At 45.6% G+C, this 17,785-nt stretch overlaps 1 protein-coding gene across 1 annotated transcript in view; it reads left to right on the forward strand.

Moving 5' to 3' along the window:
• Positions 1-17,515, forward strand: part of SGPP2 (sphingosine-1-phosphate phosphatase 2) — a gene marked incomplete at both ends in the record, with an annotated part of 110,795 nt that extends 93,280 nt beyond the window's left edge. Inside the window, 1 exon segment of the mRNA XM_080932813.1 lies at positions 16,964-17,515. Within this exon segment, the coding sequence (XP_080788939.1) occupies positions 16,964-17,515 (552 nt within the window).
• Positions 17,516-17,785: the final 270 nt, after the last annotated feature.

Raw genomic sequence — 17,785 nt, forward strand, 5'->3', positions numbered from 1 at the left:
CAGGCTCTAAATTTCTGAGTGATCTCTCCAGTCCCAATGTGAAGTATTTTGTGTGTGTGTGTGTGTGTGTGTTTGCTACATTTGTGCAGATGTCTCCAGAGGCCAGAAGAGGGTTTCGTATCCTCTGGAACTAGAGTTAGAACCAACTGGCTTGAGTCCTGGGAACCTAACTTGGGTCCTTTGGAAGAGTAGCAAATGCTCTTAATTGCTGGTCTGTCTCTCCAGCCTCTCAAATGTTAAAGATCAGCAGCTCAGTGTCATGAAGGCAGAAACAGAATGTGTCAAGAATAGACTGAGACTAGAGGCCAGCCAGTGCTACACAGTGATACTGTATCTCAAGGGAAAAAATGAAGCCTTTTAATCTGCCCCAGGAGAATGTGTCCCATGTTCTTCATGACACCTCAAAAGCCACTTGGAAAGTGGATTAATATAAAGATCAACTATGTAAAGGCTAGCTTACCAGTTAGCGAGAACGGACAGGTCCCCCCAAAAAAGATCTAAATATTCAATGAATGTTGTAAATGTATTTATATTTTCAGGGATGCTTTAAAAATAATAAAAGGGGGTTGGGGATTTAGCTCAGTGGTAGAGCACTTGACTAGCAAGCGCAAGGCCCTGGGTTCTGTCCTCAGCCCTGATCAAAAAAATAAAAATAAAAAAGGGGTCAGAGAGATGGCTCAGCAGTTAGGAGCCACTGATGATTTCAGCTCATAGTGAATCTGCATCTTGTTAGCATCTTGTTAGGAGACCGTGCAAACTGGTGTAAGCATATGCTTGGGTCTGGGCAGTCTGTGACATACTAGGCAGGGAATCCTTTGAGGATAACAGTCTTTTTCCTTTGCTCTTTCTTGTCATCACCTTCACCCTGGTTCCCAGCAGGATTCCTGGCATTGGGCTCCCATTGGGATTGCCACCAGTATCAACAGATTGCCATCTGTTAATCTATTTTTTTCCCCAATTATTTCTTTGCAATTTATCGAGTCAGACTAGGAAAAATTCAGCTATGGGTCTGAGATCATTAGATCACTGAGTTCTTTTTTCTTTTCAGGGTTGTTTGTTTTTTCTTGTTAGTTTGTCTAGGAAACCAATTCTCTTTCTGTCCCTCCCTCTCTCCCCCATTCCTCCTTCCTTCCCTCCCCCATTCCCCCTTTCCTCCCTTCCTCCTTCCACCATCCCCCTTTCTTCTCTCCCTCCCTTCCCTATCCCTTCTTCCCTTCCTCCTCCATCCCCCTTCTCCCCCATCCTTCTTCCCTCCCTCCCACATCCCCCTTCCCTTCCTCTCATCCCCCTTCCCTCCCTCCTCCCATCCCTCTTCCCTCCCTCCATTCCCCTTCCCTCCCTCCCCATCCCTCTTCCCTTCCTCCTCCATCCCCCTTCCCTCCCTCCCCCATCCTTCTTCCCTCCCTCCTCCCATCCCCCTACTCTTCCTCTCATCCCCCTTCCCTCCCTCCTCTCATCCCCCTTCCCTCCCTCCTCTCATCCCTCTTCCCTCCCTCCCCATTCCCCTTCCCTCCCTCCCCATCCCCCTTCCCTTCCTCTCATCCCCCTTCCCTCCCTCCCCCATTCCCCTTTCCTCCCTCCCCTACCCCTTCTTCCCTCCCTCCCCATCCCCTTTTCCTCCCTCCCCATCCCTTTTCCCTCCCTCCCCATCCCCTTTTCCCTCCCTCCCCATCCCTTCTTCCCTCCCTCCCCTATCCTTTCTTCCCTTCCTTCCCGTTCCCCTTCCCTCCCTCCCCCATCCCCCTTCCCTCCCTCCCCACATGCTGTCTCCACCTCCCCAGCACTAGGTGCAGGCTCTCATGGCTATGCTTAGCATTTACACGGGTTCTGGGGTCTGAGCTAGGTTCTTGTGCTAGGACAGCCAGCACTTTACCCACTGGGACCGCTCCCCAAAACTAGTTCTTAGGAGGGAAGGACATCTCACTAGAGGTCTCAGGACAGTCCAGGTACAGTTCACTTAATCGGCCGGTTGACAGCTCAGCTGGGAATGGGGACGGACATTCCGTCTCCTTGTGGACTTGGATGTCCTGTTACCTGGTCCTTGGAGGAGAGTCGGGGAGCAACACCTAGAGATCAGCGGGAAGATTGATACCATGCATGTAGGATAAGTTACATGGGGTCTGATCCTACAACCCTCACTTTTGGGGTTCAAGCAAGAAAAAGAAATGGCCGAACATTCTTTATGGTTGCAACACATATGGATGTGTCAAGTTATACTTGTGCAGTTGGGAAGTTTTCTAGCAGAGAACGTACACTTTGCTGCATGTAAACACATCTCCCATGACAGGAGATATCATCAGCAGACCTGCGGCCTCGGCTCCGAATCTCCCTAAAGGCACCACTGCCCAGGCCATCAGCACTGTCCACGTGTTCAATGGCATGTAGTAACTGGGAGCCCACTGTCAAGCTTCCCTTGAGCTTGTGAAATCAGCCCCTGATTGCGTGTAGCTTCCTGTTCATAGCAGCATTCATTGCTATAACACCTGCTCTGGCTTTAAACTCTTCAAAACTCTTTGTCTTATGCAATCCTCCTCCCTCAGCCTCCTTGACAGCTGAAAATGCAGGCAAGAGCCAGGTGTCCAGCAGAGTTCATTGTTACATAGTAACATTTGAGTTCATTGTTACACAGTAACATTTGAGTTCATTGTTACATAGTATTGTATGAAGCCGCTTCCCTGTTCCTTCATTAGTGATGTCGTCTGGGTCGTTCCCAGGGAGACAGTTACAAACAGTACCTTTCGAGCTTCCCTTTACTCGTTTAGTGCAGATAGATGGGTTTTACCTGAGTCTGAATGCAGGAGTGTGTGAGTGTTCATCTTCAAGATTGGTCATTGGGTGGTGCCAGGTCATGTTCTCACTGGAAGCGTATGGCAGGTCCCCTTCTCCACTGTCTCCTCCATCTTGGTCATTCCTGTGAGATATCCCAGTATCTTGTTGGATTTTGGTTTCTCTGAATGATTTTTTTTCAACCCCCTTTATATGTTTTTTGGCTATGAGATAACTCTTTGTGAGATCCCAGTTGTCTTTGACCCCCCCCCCCATTTTAATTGGATCACTTGTCTTTTTACTGGTATTTATCAATACATTGGTACCTAAATGGAACATTTCTCTCTTCCCTGCTTTGTAGCTTGTTCTTTTATTATTATTATTATTATTATTATATTATTATTATTATATTATTATTATTATTGTTGTTGTTGTTGTTGTTATTATTATTATTATTATTATTCTTTTTTTGGCATTTTTTGGTCAAGTAGGGTCCAATTCCTGAATCTTTAGCTGATGGTTACAGTTTTGTGTCCTAAGATATTTTTCTGCAAACCACAAATCATGAAAATATGATTTTACATCTATAAAGATTTAATTATTTTACTTTGCTTATTTATATCTGTATTCCACTCGGAGTCGCTTTTGTCACTTTTATTTTATACGCATGCCCAGTCTGTTGCACACTTGTGAGCATTATCCTTTATGCACATATGAAAAGATCCTCTTCACCGTGAATCATGTGACTCTTTACATTCTCCATGTATATATACACGCCCTGCTCTTCCACACTGCTCTGTCTGCCTGTCTGTCTTGCTAAGACACTGCTCTGTAAGTGTTGACGGCGGATGGAGAAGGCCTTGTAGCCTCTCCCTTGCTGGTCTGGACTCTTAGTGTTTTCCATATTAATTTTGCACCCAGTTCAGCCTGTCATTTTCTCCACTGCTGGGCCCTTACTGAGATTAAATGAGTGTGTGCCTAGTCTTGAGAGAACTGGCATTTTGCATTGCTGAGCATTCTTGTCCATGCATGTACTCCGATCTTTGCTTTTTCTCAGGACCATCGGTTTCCTGGTATGGAAGTTACATGTAATATATTGCATGGCACATCAAATGTGTTTATAGATTTTGCATCTGTTAAGTATTGTTCTAAGTCAGCCATTCTCAACCTGTGGGTTGCAACCCCTTTGGGGGCAGAACAACCCTTTCATAGGGTTAGCAGATATCCAGCATATCAGACATTTACACCATGATTTATGATGGTATCAAAATCACAGTTAATGAAATAGCAACAAAATAATTGTATGGCTGGGAGTCACCACAACATAAAGAACTCCTTTACAGGATGGCAGTATTAGGAAGGTTGATATCACGGTTCTAATTGCTCTTCTGAGTATTAGCTATACCCCCATAGGATAAGCCACAGTAACTTTGTAAGGGAAGTCCTATTCTATTCTATTTTTCCATATAAGGAGACCTTAAAGAACATGATCAGACCTCTCTGTGATGGAGGGAGCACAGCCCTATCTGTACACATCTTCCTGACACTCCGTAAAGGAAGGTGGCAGGTACCGCACAGTACTCTCTTGGGGAGCTTAGCTTTTACTCACAGACCCAATGTCCAGGACACAAGACAGCATTCCCCAAGAGTGTGGAAAAAAGACAACGGTAGACTTCCTTTCCCTCCGGGTGTAAACAGTTGTGACACCAGGGCTACCAAGAATTCACAGATTCCCTTTTTACCTTTATGTGCACAAGTATCACCATATCAGAATTTCGCTTTCAAAGGTGACCTTTTCAGTACATTCTGAAGCTTTTATTGTCATGTGCATTTCACAGAAGAAGACGGGAGGCCCCACCATGCTGCATAAACATGACTCTGATGGCCTCTGTCGTCTAGCAAGTTGAGGTGGACTTGGTCACTCTCTACTGTGGCCCTTGTCCCTCAGCATCATCATCAGCTCCCACCTGGACCCCATGTCATCGGAAGCTGCATCCATGAGCTTCCCTGTGGGGTTCTTATGTGGGGTGCAGTTTGAAAAGCAGTCAATACCATCAGATCCCTGGAGGAGGCAAAGGCAGCACTGATTACACACAACCTGCATGGACCTGTCGGATATGTACATCACTTGGAACATGACTCTGCTCTGCTCTCTGGTTACTCAGAGGCTCTGCTGCCCACCCAGGCTCCAGAAAAATCACTTAAGGGTCTGACAGTGTCTTTTGTGTCTCCCGGCAGCTCTGCCTTCCCCTGTACCTGCCAATCTCATGAGCTCCTGAACAGTTGTCACAGATGATGCTAAAACCCACCTGGAAACATGTCTGAGCTGCTGTCATAATCCTCCTGGCCTGCCAAGCCCTGTCATTCATCCCAGATAGACTGTTCCTGTGCACGCGAATTTGGGGTGGGGAGTTTGGTGTGGTTCATGAACAGCAACTGCTGGGACTTGTTAGACTCTGTCGAGCCAAGAGAAGCAACTGATCATTTTCAAAATGGAGCTAGGTATGGGTGAAGCTCAGAAATAGACACTGTACCCCAATATAGTTCTAGTTAATGCTGAGATCATACAAAGCTGTAACAACCTGATTATATAATTTCCCTAAAAAACTTAATGCCTGTCTTACTTTTTAGTGTACTAGTACCATTTAAAGGAAGCAAAGTGGGTTGCAGAGATGACTCGGAGGGTAAAATACCTAATGTGTGGGGACCTGAATTTGGATCTTTCGTGCACACAGAAGCTAAGCACATGCCCATGAGCCCAGTGCTGATGAGGCAGAGAGAGCGGATCCCCAAAGGTTGCTTAGTCAGATGGTCTGACTGACGCAGCCAGCCTGGGGTCAGTGAGACACCCTACCTCTAAAGTTAGAGCAACAGGCCTAGAGAGATGGCACCGCACTTAAGAGTGCGTACTGCTCTTGCAGAGGACCCGGACTGGGTTACCAGAATGCATGGTTGTTGGTCCACAACCACCTTTAATGCCAGCTTCAGGACCCAATACACTCTTCTGGTGGTGCTCACATCCACACACATACACACACACACATAAGTAAATAAGTAATAAAAGGGTCATATGTAAATAAAAGATTCTGTTTGAATGCACTCTATTTGAATATATCCTATTTGAGCACACTCAACCATCAGTTCCATTATGATTGTTTCACCTGAATGGCATCAAACAATCATCTATTTATTAGAGTATCTTTTTTTAACCTTCCAAAATTATGTCTTCCAGATGCAAAAGTAACATATACCAAAGTTTTTTAAATTAGTGTTTATTTACTTTTACTTTATGTGTAGAATATCGGCTTGCACGTCTGTATGTGCACCAGGTCTGTCGCTGATACTACGGAGGCCTGAAGAGGACATCAGGTCCCCAAAACTAGACTTGCAGATGGTTGAAAGCTGCCATGTGGCTGCCGGAAACTGAGCCTTGGTCCTCTGTAAGAGGACCCAGTGTTCTGGACAGCTGAGCCATCTCACCAGCCCTGGGTCAAAGACTTTATTCGATTTATTGAATCATGATGTTGCCAGCTAGCTCTGACGAAGGAATCTACACATCTTCCCAGAAGTATAATAAGTACATCAAACAGGGCTATGAAACAGGTTCTACATCCTATAGAGTTGCAAAGGCAACACATTCTGATCTTTGGAAGAATAATTTTATTTTTTAAAAAATTAATTTTTAAACTAATTTTACAGATACAGACACAGAGACCCACTCATTCACATAGTCAAGAATCCCATCAGCGCACACACACACACACACACACACACACACACACACACACACACACACACACGACACAGACAAAACTTGAAAAGAGAGAGCTTTGAGACAACATTGTGAGACAAGGAACCTCCGTAGATACTCTTTGGTTTGTTTGGTGTCGATTGTCTACCGCCAAGCACACAGCCTACCCTCAAGAGTAGTTTGTTTCCCCAGTGAGACTCCCTTGGAGAAAGCTATATTTTCACTTGCAAATGGTTATCAATTGCAGATAGCTTCTGGGTTAGGGATGGGAGGCATGTATCCACTTTTTCTTTCAGTCCTAGAACCCCGTCTAGGGCAGGCCTGTGTATGCTGTCTTTGGCATGCTCCATCCCCGATGGCTCTTATGTTCTCTCTGCCTCCTCTTGAAAAGGTTTCCCTGAGCCATGAGATGGGGATTTGACAGACAGAGACATTCCTTTTAGGGCTGCGTTCCAGGGTCTGTCACTGATAACATTTGACTGAGTCTGCATTTGTTACCACCAGTCACAGGAGGAAGCCTCTGCAACATCGCACCACATTTTGCAGGCAAGTCCCCATTGTAAATCAGAAAGTTTGTGGCTGGGTTGGTGCTTACATTTCTCCTTTGGCAGGGTCCAGAGTGCCTTTCTCTGCCAAAGACAATGGCCTCGACCTCTCCATGTTCAGTGAGTTGTGTGGATGCTGTCTTGAGCAATGGAGTCTTGCCATCAGATGGTGGCGAGCAGCCTAGAGTTTGTAGAGCAACCTCCTAGGTTGGTTGGGGGTTCCCATGTTCTCTTTGTTCAACACCTCAGTCAGATATAACCCAATCCCAGTACTGGATGCTTCATTTGGTGGCAAGAGATGTTCACTTGGGGCTCTGTCTTACCCATTATTTGGGAATTTTGTTTACATTGCCTTCGTATATGAATATATTTTAGGCATTCTACTGGACTAGGTTCCCATACCATGTCTCAGATGACCTCTAGTTTTAGCTGTCTCTCCCTGTATTTCTTCCCTCTTCCTATCGCCTCCCCACTTGATCCTCCAATTCCAGTTTCCCAACCCCATGCATCTACAACTAGCTATCCTATTTCCCATTCCTAGGGAGATCTATCTGTCCCCCTAGTCCCTTACTCTTTACCTAACTTCTGTGGGTCTCTGGATGGTGACATAGTTATCATTAACTTAACAGCTAATATCTACATATAAACGAGTATGTACCAGATTTGTCTTTCTGCATCTGAGTTACCTCAGGATGATTTCTCTAGTTCTAGCCATTTGCCTGTCAATTTCGTGATTTCATTTTTTAAATGGCCTAGTGCTATTACGTCATATAAGTAGACTGCATTTCCTTTACCTACGCAGAATTATTCCCAATGAACAGAAATCATTTGCCTTTTAATAAGACAAAACCGAGCCAGATAGCTTGTCCCTTCAAGGGAGATTTTAAGGATAGTGTGAGAACGTTTAACACTATTAGCATTTTCGTTGATTATCTGTAGAGCTAATATGTTCAGTATATTAAATATATTAGATGAGTAAAATGAAGTTCTTTTTACTTTTTAAAATCACAACTAAAAATCACTTCTTGGAAACAACAAAAAAAATATATATATTCTTGAGACAGGATCCTGCATTGCTCAGACTAGTCTGAAACCTTGATCCAGTAAACAGTGAGGTTTTAAACAGAAGGTCTCCCTCCTGTGACCTTCAGGTGACCTCTGTCCCTGAGTGACACTGAAATGAGGCTTTGTCTTGAGACAGGATTTCCCCTAGCTCAGTTCCGAATCACTAGGAAGTAGCCAGGGCTCACCTTGTGCTGCTTGGAGCTCCTGCTTTTGTGTCCCCAGTGCAGGATTACAGGCACGGGCATCCCGATCTGCTTAAGCGTCTATTCTTCACTAATTTGGGGGAAGGGGAAGCACTTGCTACACAACCCTGCTCTATTATGTCCAAACCTTGTAATATTTTAACACACCCACAGAAATCCATTCCTTGTCAAAAACGTTCAGCGTGAGTTCTTCTTTTCTGCCCTGTGTGGCTCCTTCCCAGCATCAGTGAGTTTTAAGCCGCTCTTTGTAGCCACAGTGTGCTATGCCATGCTTGCTGGTCCTTGGTCCTAGATTTGTAACCACCCTAGGCCATGTAAAGTAGCTTCAAGGACAGTCATAGCATTCAAAGGAGGCAACAGAGCGGGCTGAGCACCCACTCTGGGATTCCACAACAACAAAACCTGTCACGGGCCGTGGGGGCCACGGAGCAAGAGGGTTTCTTGGCTTCCTACTTCTCGCTGAGCTCTGTTTCTTTCTTTCTTTTTTTAATCTCAATTCTGTATGCGATGTTTGCATGGGTGTGAGCACACATGCATGTGGTACACATGTGGTACACTCGTGTGCATGTGGCATGGGGCCACAGGTTAACACTGGGTCTTTCCCCCTTGACTGCCCTCCGCTTCATTTACAGAGGCAGGGTCTCTCGTTGAATCCAGAGCTTCCCAATTCCGCTAACCTAGCTATTTTGTCTCAGGGACTCCCTGTTTGGGATTGTAGGTAGGCCACCACACGTACCTGGCATTTATCTGGGTGCTGGGGATCTGACCCCCAGTACTTATGCTCCACTGAACTCAGCTTGAGACAGGTTCTCACCCTGTAGTGGAGGCTGGACGAGAGCCCGCAGTTTTCCTGCCCCAGGCTCCTGAGTGCTAGGGCGGCCCAGGTGTGACACCTGGCTTGTCTGTAGACATTGATGTCTGATGATTGAAAATTAATACTTTTGAACATATATCTTCACTTTTCTTCCTCGTGCAAATGCTAATTACATAACACATCGGTTCCTATCTGAAATCACTAATATGCATATTCATGAGCACTGTGGCCTCCCACTTGCTGAGGCGGGTATGGAAGCCTGTCTTCATTATTCTGAGACATCAAATCAAACCCATGCTAGCACGGGGAAGCATACTCCAAGATGTTCAGGAAGAGATGCTGACAGGTTTCCAGCGGCCACCCTGGAAGGCCAGGTCTGGCTTGGGTCAAAGCATTCTGAGGAATCTGAGCATCTTGGCTTTGCCTGGGTTCTGGGCTTCAGCTCACTCTGTGGGGCCCTCGGGGCTAGAGCAGGCCCTTCATGTTCTCAGCAGGGGATCTGGCAGACTGGAAGATGCCTGAGCCAGCGAGTTCCCCAGCCTACATGCCTAAATGGTCCAGGGACCTGAAAAATTAAGCAAGTGTCTGGCTCTGCCCCTCTTTCTAGCCAGACAACCTTGGGCAGCCCTAACACCTCAGCTGTGTTCTTGAGGGGAGAGAGGGTGAAAATGTGTCCCAGTAAACCACAAATGGGAAAGGAATGGAGGGCCAGAATGCACCAATATAGACAGAACTTTCCAGAGATGTTCACCAAAGCTGAACACGTCCTTTCTGTCTGGCTAATGATAAGAATGCACAATGTCCTGTGTTAATTGACATTGTCACTAAACTCCGCCCTGACACGCCTTTCCTTGGAGTCCTCTTTCACTCTGTGGTTATCTGTATTGTTAGTCACTTCTACGTGTGACAGAAAGCTTGTGATCCTTGGCTTTCGGCATCCGCCTTATCTTGCTCGATACAGTGACAAGGACTCCCATCCACTGTCCTGAAATGACATGATTTCTCCCCTTTGGCTGGATGAACCTTACTGTGTACATGTGACACGTTTTCTTTATCCATTCATCTGTTGACAGATACTGAGGCTGATTCCATAGTGTGGCTATTGTGAAGAGCCTAATGGTATTTTTATTAATATAAAAAAAATCTATAAGCAGATACTAGCCCCAAAAAGCTCTGAATACCCAAGAAACAATTCATAGATCTTATGAAGCTCAAAAAGAAGGAAGACCAGAGTTCGGATGTCTCAGTTCTTCTTAGAAGGGAGAACAAAACACTCACAGGAGGAAATACAGGGAAAAATGGAGGAGCTGGGATTGAAGAAAAGATCATTCATAGGCTGCCTCTCCTGGGGAATCCACCCCATATGCAACCACCAAACCCAAGAACTATTGCTGATGCCAAGTAGTTCTTACTGGGAGGAACCAGATATAGATGCCTCCTCAGAGGCTCTGCCAGAGTCATACAGATACAGTTGGGGATGCTTGCAGCTAACCATCTGACTGAACACGGGAATCCCAATGAAAGAGCTAGAGAAAGGGCTGAAGGAGCTGAAAGGGTCTGCAACCCCATGGAAAGAACAGCATTGTCAACCAACCAAACCCTCCACAGATCCCAGGGACTAAAACACCATGTAAGCACCCATGGAGAGACCCATGGCTCCAGGTGCATATGCAGCAGAGGATGGCAGTATCTGGCATCAATGGGAGAAGAGACCTTTGGTCCAGTAAAAGCTCGTTTTCCCAGTGTAGGGGAATGCCAAGGCACTGAGGTGGAGAGGTGATAGGGAGAGGGAGCACCTTCATGGAAGCAAGTGGAGGGGGGATGGGAGTGAGGGGAAAGGAGATAACATTTGAAATGTAAATACAGAGAGTATCTCATAAAAAATGCTAAGCTGGACATAAGGATGTGCATGGTCAGGACAGCGCTCTGTGGGCAGAAGCGGGAGGATTTGGAGTTCAAAAGTCATCTCTGGCTACATTCAGAAAACACCATCTTTCCGTACTATACTGATAGAGAACAGGCAAAGGTATAAACTGCATAGAATTCAGTTAGTCAGCAGAGCATACGGAAGATAGCAATCATCTGTAATATTCCCACTCAGAAATAAAATGCCCATTTTATTTCCTTCTTAGAGTTCACCTGTGCATGTGTTTGTATGTATGTATACGTGCCTCTGTGTGTGTGACTGTGTGTGTGTATTAAGATTAGACTGTTTTCTCTTCATTACATCTTACTTATTGTTAACTTTGAAGCCACAGGGAGGGACAAGAGTTTTCCAGACACGTGTCCTTTCAAATGGAAAATGTTCATCCTCTATTATTAAATAAGGAAGCAGCGTACTTCCTCATCTAATTGTGTGTGTGTGTGTGTGTGTGTGTGTGTGTGTGTGTGTGTGTGAGTGAGCCGCAGGACTTGTTCAGCTCATGCCTTTTCAGAGTCTCACTTGTGGTGCATGCCCCTTTCTTTAGGCTTATTTTTCTTGCTTACATTTTCAGGTTTTTCTCTAGGGGAGCACGTTACCTTTGGTCTTAGTTTCATGAATTGAAATAGTCCAAGAATTCTTTTCAAGTGTAAACTAATTCTTCCTTCCTTCCTCCCTCCCTCCTTCCCTCCTTCCCTCCTCCTTCCTGAGACCTAGTGTCCTATATTCTGTCATTGGATTCACTGTGGCTGGATATGACCTTGACCTTTGACCCCTGGCCTCCAATGCTGAGTTCTGGGCTAACACGTGCACAGCACTGTGTCCTACTTTTTGTCCGGTGCTGACACTGTGGTTCCTGCATGTTAGGAAGCACTCCACCAACTGAGCAGTCCCCCAGCACCATGGGTGATGGGATTTTTGTGAACAATGTTGCTCTCTTCATTTTCTTCAGATTTGAGTAGACTCACAGGCCTAAGTGTTTACGTGAAGCTGCATGCTTTGTAGTTTCATCATCTTCACCTCTAGAAATGGTTTTGAAGGTTTTTGTTTTTTTTGGGGGGGGTTTATTTGTTTTCATTTGTTTTGTTCTGGGACCAGTGCTAGGACCAGCTTGACCTACAGAGTGATATCCTTGTCTCAAGAAAAGTTATTTAAAAAATAAGACTTAGAGCATTTACAGTTCTTCTATTTAGAAGTATTTACAAAATGATTTTGTTATAAGAAATTTATAGTCCTGAACTTGAAAATCTCACTCATATGGCTCAGTTAGTATCACTTTTCATGGATGATAATTCAAATGTACGGCTAGAAAGGAGGGCGAAACTCCATCTTCAGCCATTTTGGCTAAAATTGGTTTTGCTTCAAATGATGCAGCTATGGACCAAAATAATTTAGTTTGGCTTGAAGATGAACACAATTAGTTTATAAAGACTATTCCAACCAGATGTCAGGGACTTTGGTAACCATAATTACAAAAGAAGACAGAAGGAAACAGGGTAAATTCTTATTTTATACTTTGCAACAATGGGTAACCAACATCCCAGCCTCCTGACTCTGCAAGTGAGCGTCTGCTCTACCCTGGTCCAGACACTTTGAAAAAGACTACAAATAAATCGGCAACCTTAGCTCAACCTTGACATCCTGGCCAGACAATCTTAATGAGCCCAGAGGAAAGCATCTCATCACAGCAAAGACAAAAGAAGGGAAGCTTGTGAAGCATGGCTCTTCACCTTCCGCTGGGGTGGGGGGATCACTGCCAACTGTGGAGATGGTGACGTGTGAGAGTCATAGCCCTGGAGCCGAGCCTTGGAGGGGAGCCGAGAGAACTTGACCGGTAGAGATGGCTGGAGCACACTGGAGCTAAAAGGGATTCAAAACTGTGTTTAACAAAAGGCAAGTGGGCTCAGCCTTGAGCAGAGAAGGTCTGTTTGCATTGTTAGTACTGGAGAGAGAACTGGAGATCGGCGTCTGTTGAATGCACAGTCCTAAGCGAGACATCTGCACCACCGGCTCCGAGGCTCAGGGAACACTGTGGGAGAGAGAGAGCACAAAGAATAACTGGGCCAAGGATGGGCAGGAGTGCCATGAAAAGATGTTTTCAGGACATGACCTTGCACTCGGGAACTCACAGCAGCAGAGGCAACCTGAGCAAGACCTACTCAGCACTGAGCCTGGAATATCCCACAGGGAATGGGGAGAGGGGCTCATGAGGCCCCACCTCTCCCCAAGGAGCCCTTGATGATTATTAGGGAGTCATTTTCTTCATATATGGAAGTTGTCCATTTTCCAGTAAATCAGTATGTAGACCAGGCTAGCTTCCCAAGTGTTGGGATAAAAAACAGTGTAAGCCACCATGGCTGACTCAAAAAAAATATTGTTTTAAATTTAAAAAACCAAGCCGACCCATTTGAGTGAAGTGGGAAAGTGGTGAGAAGTTCCTGGGCGATGTCGAGGATTTTGGCTGTGCCCCAGCTCTAGGCCAGTGTTCCTGGGTTTTATTTAGTTTTGTTCTAATTTTACATCCGCTGGACCTGGATTGTGCTGGGGGCCAGAGTGTAGATTCCTGGCTGCACCCTGAATCGGGCAGGGATGAGTGCCCACGCTGCCTGGCTTTAATGGTCAACGTGGCACAGCCGAGGACCATCTGGGAAGAGTGTTTCATTGCTGAGTCTGTCAGGTGTCACTGTGGGATCCGCAGCCGTCAAGGCAGCCCCATGAACAGCCATGGCTGAAGGGCTAAGGAAGTGAGTGATCTGGCCTTGGGAGACTTCCTTCCAGAAGGGACTTGATGAGGCAAGTGTCCCCTTTAATCCCTGTTGACTTCCTTAGGGGTGGGACGTTAGATTGGTGACCCTCCGAATGGCAGAACTTCCTCCTCCCTGTGAGAGGACAGGCTCCTTTGTAGTGTTGGGCTCTCCCCAACTCTCAACAGTAAAGTTCCTTTAAACTCATAGACAAAATACTCTGGTCCTTAGCAGGCCCTCAGCAAAGATGTCCGCACTCACATGGCCATGGATGGGCAGATCCCATCTGGAGAAGACGCTGAATTTAATTTCACTTGTTTCCAAAGGAAACAAGAAAGAAATACACGTGATCCACAGTTTCAGTGTGAAAAGTCCCCTTCCCCACTCTGTACCCAGTATACTGCTCTGTAAATAACCACCTGCCTGTGTTCCAAGCCTTTTGTCAGTCAAAATGGTAATATACCTTACACATGCCATCCAGCACCTTGCCTTGTTACTTATGGAGGATTTAGCAGTTTGCTATGTTCTGTGTCACTTTAAAAACATTATCCTTTTAAACTGTGTAGAAATAAGCACAGAAAAACTCTGCTCAACAAAATGTTTCTAAACCCATGCAAGGGAACATAGGATGTGAAATTTGGATTGTCTGGTCACTCCCTCCAAACCTTATGGCAGCCAGGGGATCTTTAACTCCAGAGCCTCCAAAGGCTGCCTTCCTCACAGGTCCCAGCCCCTGATAGCTTCTGTCGCCTGCTCTTCTTGGCAGAGAAGACAGCTGCATGAATGGCATTCTCAAGTTGGAAGCCCCCTTTATACTTTTCTGTAGGGAAGATGTCACTCACATAGTTTTTCTCATTGCTGAGCTTTCCGGGTACAGCAAGCTCTGTCCCTGATGAATCCCATTGAAACACATACATTCACCCCCATTTCAATCACAGAGAACCTTGAGCAGGAAAAATACCACCTACTGGGACGTTCCTGTGTCCTGATTATCAGCCGAGCTGTGGGAGTGGGTTCTTGGTAAACAAGAGGATTGTTGAACAGCCTTGAGAACCATCTGTGCTCCTGGCCACTCCACACAAACCGGAGTGCTTGGTAGCTGGTAGACTTTGTGTCTGCTTCACTAGTCATAGAGAAAGCATTTCTGCGTCTTCTCAGGACAGCATTGGCAGCCTCAGTCCTCACTGAAATGGCTCTAGTGCTAAAGCAGTCAAAGCAGGCTTCATCTGGATATGTCATCAGAGGGGTTGAATGTAGTCAGCAGAAAACTCTGCTCTGTCCTTACCCCGACAGTCCAGGCCCACCTTGCTTTTGAAACTGCTTGGAACACCCTCTTGTCATAGCTCTGTCCCTTGGTTAAATGCAGTGCCACTCCTAGAGTAGGACTTGGTGAGTTACCTCCAGCATCTTTCCATTCCTGGAAAAGAACATGACAACCTCCATTCAGCTGTGGGCAGTTACAGCTCCTGGGCCAGGTTCCTGGGTGAGGCTGCTGGTTCAGAAGATAAATGTGGACCTTTAAAAGCTCCTGACAAGTTTCTGCCCCTCAGAGCATGCAGCGTTGTGCACACGGATGAGTGAAAGACGGCTTCATTAATGGCTTTAACTTTCCCTTTGGTTTCTTGAATCAGAGTCTCACAAACTGGTCTGGAACTCACCATCCCCCGCCTCCACTTCCCAAGTGCTGAGATTCCATCCACGCACCACCATGCACTCACCATTCCCTACCATGCCTAGCTAACTGAATTTTGTCTGAAGGACTGGGTAAGGAACAGATTCTAGGACATCCTCGGCATAGTCTGAGAAGGTAGGAGTATAAAGTTAGGGGCCCCTTAAAATGCAGCAGCTTACATTTGGCAGTGTTAGACAGGGCCAAAGGATCCTGAAAGCATTTCCATTTTCATTTGTTTGAAATGCTTTCTTGGTTAAAAAATTGACAGTTGTTGGCCTAAGTTTTTATGAATTGGGAGCTGGTAAGGTGGCTTAACAGGTAAAAGATGATTGGTTACCACTAAGCCTGACGACCTGAGCCATCCTTAGGAACCACATGGTGGAAAGGAGCCAGCTCCCTTTGACTTCCACAGGCCTGCTGTTGCAAGCACACATGTGCACACACTTATAATGCAACTGTTTAAAGTTCTATGTAGTCTAGCACACATATACATTTTTATAATCACCACCCCACTGTGGAATAGTCTCATTATCCCTAGACTGCATTGTGACATCCTTTTTTGGTCACACAGGATAAACCAAGTCTCCCAGGCAGTGGCCGATAACTGTTCCCTGTCCCTGAGGTTTTGCCTTTTAGAGAACAGCATATAAATAGAACCAGGCAGTACATAACCCTTGGAGCTTGGCGGCTTCTTCCATTCAAAAAGCATTTCCTGGAGACTTTATCCAAGTTGTACTACTCATCAGTAGTTCTTTGCTTTTTCGATTGCTGGAAAATATTCTAGGGCATGAATATACCACAGGGTTGTTCTGGTTTTTTTTTTTTTTTTTTTTTTTTTTTTTTTTGTTTGTTTGTTTGTTTTTTTTTTTTTGTTTTTTGTTTTTTAACCTTTTCAACCAGTCAGGAATCTGGGGTTATCTCCAGTTTGGGGTGCTTATTCATACAGCCTCTAAAAACATTCAAATACCAGGAGTCACAGAAACACAAGTTTTCATTCCTCCCCAATATGATTTGATTCTCCCATCTTATTACAAGTAAATACTGGAGTATTTTACGTGTTAGAAAGTAGTACTAAGCAGTATACTGTAATCATGTTTCTGCTATAAACTGTCCGGTTTCCTTACAGACAGGGATGTGTGTTTCTCCTGTGGTATTTGTTCTAGTCAAGTAGGTTTAAAGAGTAAGTGGGTCTGACCCAAGGTGTGTATAATTAAATAAGATTAAATGACCACAAAACTATCAACCGCAAAACTATCAACCACTCATGCAGAAAGAAATTCAGAATTTGTTCTTAAAACATAGAAATGCTCTTCTTGTAAGAGAGCATGCGATGCCCTTAGCATGGTGACTATGTATATGATTTCCTATTTTTCCTTTAAATTTTTAGATTTACCCTTCCTTTGAATACATACTATAACGTAAAACGGAGCAGAGGTTGTATTCCCAGTACTAAGCAGCCATTTTTCTTTTCTCTCCCTGCAGGATGTCCTGGGTGGCATTCTGATTACTGCAGTCCTCATTGCCCTGACCTACCCTGCCTGGCCCCTCATCGACTCCCTGGACTCCGCCAGCCCCCTCTTCCCTGTGTGTGTTATTGTTGTGCCCTTCCTCCTGTGCTACAATTACCCTGTGTCTGACTACTACAGCCCGACCAGAGCGGACACCACCACCATCGTGGCTGCGGGGGCAGGAGTGACTCTAGGATTCTGGATCAACCACTTCTTCCAGCTGGTGTCCAAGCCCGCCCCGTCTCTTCCTGTGGTTCAGAACATCCCACCCCTTACCACGGACATGCTGGTTTTAGGTCTGACCAAGTTTATGGTGGGAATCGTGTTGATCCTCTTGGTTCGACAACTGGTGCAAAACCTCTCCCTGCAAGTATTATTCTCCTGGTTCAAGGTGGTTACTAGGAACAAGGAGGCCAGGCGAAGACTAGAGATTGAAGTCCCTTACAAGTTTGTCACCTACACATCTGTTGGCATCTGTGCCACAACCTTTGTGCCAATGTTGCACAGATTTTTGGGATTGCTCTGAGCCCAAGACAGTTGGGAACAAGTCTGCTAATGTGAGATGCAAAATATGAGAAAGCTGTTGATTCAAGTAATACCAATGCCCCCTGTTTAAGGACATTCTAAGTCATCGTTTTGTTTTGCTGATGTAACACAGGCACTACGGCTGTGGTGCCAGCTGTGTGATTCATCTGTAAGGACAGGCTCAAACCACACCTGAGGTCTGCAAGGCCACCCCTCCCCCTTCTGTTACATGGATTTAGGACCCGGTCTTGGGTGGACAGGAATTGTGACC

This window comes from Micromys minutus (genome assembly GCF_963924665.1).
Source record: "Micromys minutus genome assembly, chromosome: 19".
NCBI lineage: Eukaryota > Metazoa > Chordata > Mammalia > Rodentia > Muridae > Micromys > Micromys minutus.